The sequence below is a fragment of the Ruditapes philippinarum genome, unplaced genomic scaffold (assembly GCF_026571515.1).
Source record: "Ruditapes philippinarum isolate M1 unplaced genomic scaffold, ASM2657151v2 ctg2179_1_1_1_1, whole genome shotgun sequence".
Classification (NCBI taxonomy): Eukaryota; Metazoa; Mollusca; class Bivalvia; order Venerida; family Veneridae; genus Ruditapes; species Ruditapes philippinarum.
This window is the reverse complement of record NW_026855176.1, coordinates 23,485-30,562: the sequence shown is the minus strand read 5'-3', so window position 1 is coordinate 30,562 and position 7,078 is coordinate 23,485. Positions and strand designations below refer to the sequence as shown.

At 31.3% G+C, this 7,078-nt stretch overlaps 1 protein-coding gene across 1 annotated transcript; it reads left to right on the top strand.

The window, feature by feature from the left end:
• Positions 1 to 2,109: 2,109 nt before the first annotated feature.
• LOC132742313 (E3 ubiquitin-protein ligase TRIM33-like) lies at positions 2,110 to 6,874 on the top strand. Its single transcript, XM_060730680.1, has 2 exons — positions 2,110 to 2,386; positions 5,512 to 6,874. The coding sequence occupies exon 2, from the start codon at positions 6,092 to 6,094 to the stop codon at positions 6,872 to 6,874; it is 783 nt and encodes a 260-aa protein (XP_060586663.1). The 5' UTR covers positions 2,110 to 2,386; positions 5,512 to 6,091.
• The last annotated feature ends 204 nt before the right edge of the window (positions 6,875 to 7,078 follow it).

The window sequence follows — 7,078 nt, the reverse complement described above, 5'->3', positions numbered from 1 at the left end:
TAACACGCTAAAGAAACAAACATTACACGCAAGCTCTAAGATATTAAATATGCAAAACACACGTAAATCGATATACCGGTACGCTAAAAGATCACTAAGCTAATTACTCTCTTGTAAAGCTAAAACGTACGTAAATAGGCAATCAGACAGGAATCTAATACGTTAACATCGCCTCTGGCAAAACAATGATCAAATCATCTAAATCGTTTTTTTTAAATAATCACAGCGAAAGAAATATAATGACATTTTACCCTAAAGAAAAACATATATGCACCAGACTGGCAGTTCAACACATTTTCAATAAAGGTGACACTTACATCGTACATGTGTCCACTGAAGCCTTTTAACATTTAATAAATGTTGTACAATATTTAGAATAAACTTTCATTTTGCATCAAAAACTATTGTCAAACAAAAAAGGAAAGATTCTAGATCAATCAACTTCATGTACCTCATTAGTGACAGGTAGGGAGCATCGTGGAACTCCAAAGATGAGTGAATTGTGTTTGTTTGAAGCATGTGGATTTACCAAAAGAGATCATCAGAAAGCATTGTCCATAGCACTTAGTTATGTGGCATAATGCACTTGATATGCTAAATATCAACATTAAATACCAACGTTCTTCATTTTTATGTTTACAATAAATAATAAAATAAATATATTTATCTAGTATGAGATTAAGTTGATCAATATCATTTTGCATGAACTTTAATTACAGTCTATATTTTTTTGTGATACAATACACTGTGCCAGTGATGTGCCATACAGGTAGCTAATGCATTTTAATCTGTTTTCAACTAGCTATTTATATTGGTTCTCAGTTTTCAAGCATCAATTGCTTGGATTTCGCATACTTTATATTTCAAAACCCCTTATGTGAACTATGAATTTTCATATTTTTGTTTTTATGTTTAGAAATGTTTGCTTTTATTGAAAATACATGCTTTTTAAACTTTTAAAACCTTAATACAGTTTTGCAAACAATATTTTAATGATGAGTTATCGGAATGTAAAATGAGGAACTACTTTTTATGGCGGTTTTGTCCGGAAGTGGAAGTTGTTCAGGAAAGTCGTTTTACGAACGATTGTGGGAAATGTAGCCAGAACTCTTGTAGTTGATGTAAATAACTATCATTATATTGCAATATATGCTTTGTTGTATTACATTGTCGTACGCTAGAGCTAAAATAAAAGTAGTAAACTGTATTCCCCTATTTTCATTAGCGGATTCAAAGGAGAATTGAGGGTACTCGGGGATCTTACCCTTAAAGTCCTGGACAATACTATGAAAATGAATTATTCTATCAAATATTTCGAGTATGAAGGACTCTGATTTAAATTTATTTGTTAACTTCAATTAATTAACATGGAAATGCATAATTTAAGCATCAATTTATTTAAAAACTCGTGGTTCTCAAAGAGGAACTGACGCGATATCTTCAGCCCATCTCTCTACATTTCTGTGAACACTGGACCATCTTATATATTGTTCCAAAGAAAGAGATGTTCGTAGAGGGAATAATTTTAAATGCTTCCCAAGATTAAAACAAATTGTCATTTACATCCATGTTATTGTTACATATTATTTTGTTTACATAAAAATAATCATTACATATTCGTTAACTAACATGATTTCTTGTGTATCATTGTATTATTATTTATTTTTCTAAACATATCGGGTTGAAGTATACCAGTTTAGAAATAAACCATATTCTGTATTTTGTTTAATGAACAGTTAGAAAATTGATTTTTGTTTTCATTAATTTAATGTCGCTAATGCGCTCAACAACACGAAAACTAGCAACTCAAGGGTAAATATCAGACGGGAACACAAATTGGACATATAATAATCAATAATCAATAATAATACTTTTTTAATCAAAAAATTCTATTTACTTTGAAAGACTCAATGAATTTATTGCAGCTTGATGGTAAATAGGATTCAATTTAAAGTTCATGCGAAAATTTAAGTTAACCAAGTTTATGACTGAAACAGATGTCCATCTTGTGCTAGGGCCGAAAACATAGAATACTACAAATAAGAGCGGATGAAGACGGGGGTCTGGGTCTGACCTCTGAAAATTGTGAAGTAATTATGATTTCTTACTGTACGACAACATTTTATTCTTGCATTGGCATATTAAGCAACTTAATGCAGACGCTAAATACCAATAGACTATCCTTAATATATCAAAACCATAAACTTTAATATGAGCATGCGCATAACATATAAGACTATAAATCGTTTTTCCTAATATTTATAAAGTGTTTGTTTTGGAAAATGCTGCAAGATCATGCAATGAATCGGAAGGGATCTTAAAGCGTCAATGACTGACTCACGCAATGAATCGGAAGGGATCTTAAAGCGTCAATGACTGACTTACTGTAAGTTTACATTTATTAACTTTGACAACTTTCGTTTTCATTGATTGGTCATGTACCGTGGGAACTTTATAAAGTTACCGGATACACTTCTACATCAATTTTTCTCATATGTATCAAGTGTTTGTTTGGGAAAATGCTTTAAGATCATACAATGAATTGGAAGGGATCAAAAAGGGGCAATGACTGACTTACTATAAGTTTAAAATTATTAATTTTCACCACTTTCGTTTTCAGAAGTCATTTTAATGTGATACACTTATAATGGGCGTTATTTAAAAACATTGAAATGTGTTTTACTTTCCGTTTAAAAAGAAAGGTTTATGTGATTTATCTTCCTAAAAAGTTTATTAGTACAGTAAGTTAGTCATTTAATTTAGCGCACTAAAACTCAATTTGTGTAAATTGTTGTTAAACTTGTTCAGCTAACATGCATTGTAAAGTATTGAATTACTTTATAGACGTACCAAACTATATCTAGGTCAGTTTGAAGTATCACCGCTGCAAGTCGATAAACGTGTTACAATTTAAGTAGATATCTCGCCAAGTTTATTAAAGTTTGTAAATAGAATAATATTTTATTTTTATTGCTTTATTTGTTGACATGATTTCGTTGTGATAACAATATGACTATTTAAAGCATAAAACATGTATACTCCGCAACTACATGATATGATTATATGCGTCGTTTTACTATCATTCATTATGAAAAGCCGTATTTAGACATCACAAAGGAGGTCTTAAAAGTATTTTTTATCCGGAGAAATTGAATTTAAAGCTTTCTTTTTTAAAGCTTAACATAACAGTGTATGATGTAGACTAAATGTTGGTTTTAATTAATCATCTCCTTTAGACACACATCTAATTATTTATCAGACAATGTCCAAAGGTATGTTTGATTGATTTCATGTCGGTTTTAATATCAAACATCAAGACCTTGAACGTATTCTGAAGACAACTAAACCAATTTGATATCTTATTATAGCTGAATATTAATAATCAACAACTTTAACTTCTAAAAGACGGCACTTTATAAACATTGACTGTACATGTGGAACGTTCTACTCAAACTGTCTTTATGGGAGAGCTGTAATGCCTGCACATGTCTCGCTGCTGCAATATCTGGAATGCACACGATTGAGCGTTTCAATAATAATAATAATAATAATAATAATAATAATAATAATTAATGATAATAATTATAATAGTAATTAAAAATAATAATAATAAAAAAAAAATAATTATGATAATGATTTTATATAATTTTTATTATGGTGTATTTAGACATGGTTTACATCATTGCAGTGCTTTTGACTTTTGAAATTTTGAATGCATGTATTCATCTAAGATATCAGATCTGATGTATAATTGACCATGTCTTAAACAGTCATGTTAATCGTTTAACTTAACTTCATTTAACACACACAACGCGCGCGCGCGCACACACACACACACGCGCGCGCGCACGTACGTACGCACGCACACACATAATCTTTATCTAAAAGAATTGACATAATTATGTCTATGAAACAGGCATCTGTCAGTGTCACATCAATATATATCTTCACAAATAATTATCTAGATACAGGTCTTTATTGGGATTTGAATCCACATGTGGGAAGGGGGGGGGGGGTCTTAGGGGTAGAGAAGGACAAGTAATTTGAATAAGCAACCTGAAAACTATAGTTTTACAGCCTATGTTGACAAATGAATATCTTTAATTGAACGTTTAAATACAAGGTCTAGTTAATAAGATTCTAATGTTGTAACGTCTTTAACCTTTTTAGACGATTATCATTACTAGCACAAATGATGATTCGGCATGCGTCTGTAATTTAATTGATAAATTAACTATTGTGTTTGTTTCGTTACAATTACATCCAAAACCACATCCATTTGACCTATAGAGCTGTGTGAAAATATTATTTGAAAACAAACAATTTATGTTTTCTGCAAAAATGCATCACCGTGGGTATTATTTATCATTTGAAGTTGTTCTGAAGTTAGCTCATTCACTGTTGTTCCAACACAATGCTTATGGAAATAAGTGTCATAAAACATAGTAATGATAGTACTCATGCTTATACATTTATTGAGAAGACAAAAAATAATACTTGGGTTTTTCACTATCCCGCTACAGGAATATAGGGGACCTAATGAATAAATATGGATACGTGCGAAAGCAGATGCCTCCTATTAGCCCACAGCCTCCCTATATTTGTTTAGTAAGCGTGTATCAAAGGAATTATTTCCGAACTAACCTTCCTAGGTTACTGATTTTTGACCCTGATGAGAGGCGTGAGATGGGTTAGGTATTTTTTTAAAACTTTTTTAAAAGAACAATGTATGAAAAACATATTAAACAACCTCCCAATGAAACTTTGTGATAGATCAAAAGAATATGCACTTTTACGCATTTATATAACATGGAGGTACATCAATAAATAAAAATTCAAAATAACACACCTTTTAGTGTTTAAATTAACACGATGAAGGTTGACAAGAGAAATAATTTCTTGCAACATTTTTAAACACGTTAAAAAGTGGATATAAAAATGTACGTCTATGAAGAAATAAAAGTTATTTTGTTGAATGGCAACCATTCTGTTTGAAACCATTTGTACTGACCTACTAAAGAAAAAAGACGGTGACTATGTGACTGCCTTTATCAGATGAAAATGCAAGATGGTTCTTTAGGGTGAAATAATCTTTATTTAAGTGTGGCACAATACACCCATTTATATCGTCTTCTGGCGTAGAGGTCTGAGAAATATGTCATGATGTATAAGGGAAACATGTAAATAAAACTATGACAGCCATCATCGTCTGAGTGATTGAAAAAAATGGCCGATGGTCTTTCAACAGGTTGTACTTATGCATTCGTTTTTTTTTACATATATGGCAAAATCATAAAAACTACCATTATGATATCCAACTCCGGTTTATAATAAAAACCATAAGTATTGTTAATAAAGTGCGAACCTGGGCAATCATGGACAAGCTGAAAGTTCGTGTGTTGTGACGTTTGTGTTCAAAATAATTTAAGGTTAGTCTTATTTTTTATTTTATGTAAGATAACATGTTTCATTTTCAATATGTTGGCAGAGTGCATTCCTATCTAATTTCAGGTCATCATTCCAATGGTAATCACATAAAATGTTTCACAAGGATTCCAGGAAAAGGTGCAGAATTATTCCAACAGGTTTCACATGTAAAAGAAATACTGTCGGAATGTGAAATTACAGTCGGATGTGGCAATACTTTTCGGATATCTTTCGACATAACACAAATATTTGCACATACTGATTAGTTTGCTGTACCTTACCAATTCTAGCAAATAACAGCAATCATAATCGGAAAGATTTTGCAGCAAATGATACCTGGAAGTTTCATTGAATTTCAAATATTTCAAATATTGCAACAAATTTTCGATTCAAACACTTCTTTCTAATTGGTGACAATGAATAAATGAACAGTATTAGCCAGACTGTGATATGTTAATTTCCTAAGTATGCTACAATTTTTGATGATGTTGAAACAATAGAAATATTCAACTAATGATACACTGATAATATAGATGTGATTGTTTATATTGTAGATAATCAATTGATAAAATTTTTTCACCAGATATAAATTGGTCAAATATATATTTTGCAACATATTCATTAATTGAATTTATTTAGTACAAGATCTGTTTAAATTCGAAAAATGGAAGTCTCTGGCAAAAAAGCGTTAAAAGACGAAAATATTGAACACTGCAGTTTCTGTAAAGATTATGACATAACAACGTATGCTGATGGGTTCTGCTTGGAATGCGAAGTCTACATTTGTGATGCATGTTTTGTAAAACATAAAGGACGAAGAGTTAATAGAAATCATTCTCTAGTTAATGTTGAGGATTCAAATTCAGTCAGAACACACGTTGATGATACATATGATACATGTCAACATCACAATGGAGAACTTGTGAAATTTTATTGCTCAAAGCACGACCAAGTTTGCTGTGGAGATTGTACAGTATCAAACCACTATGGATGCAAGATGGAGTTCATCAGCAACAAAGCTGTTATCTTTGAAAATAGTCAGGATTGCAAAAATCTAAGAGAGGGGTTGAACAAGTGCAAGACACAGGCTGAATATAGTGTGTCATTGATAGCAACAAACAGACAACAGCTTTCCGACTTCTATGCAAAATTTGTCCGGGACGTGGAGACATTCGCAGAAGAAGTGATAGAGCGTATAAACTCGATGAAGAAAAACATTCAAAATCAAGGCAAAGACTTGATGTTGAATGACAAGAGAAAAATGGATGATATTCAGAAGGAGACCGAAGACTTGATAGCTGAATTATCACACCTCATCAGCCTACTAGATTCTAAAAAAGATCAACCTAACAAGCTGTTTGTAACTTCACTACTGGTAAAGCCGGAATTAAAAAGGGCGCAACATAATATTAGTATTATAAGGGAAAAAAATACAGTGAATTTGTAAGCTCTTTAATGATACATATAAGAGTAAAATTCAATACGTAGACACAACATAAAAATATGTCAATATTTATCAATTCGAAAAACAGGTTATTTTGTTACATTTTATATGCAATTATGTTTGCGTTGGTTTTGAAGTAATTGTTGAACTCCATCGATCACATTCACATATATTTGATAACTGTTTAAATTCATGACACTCAGGACT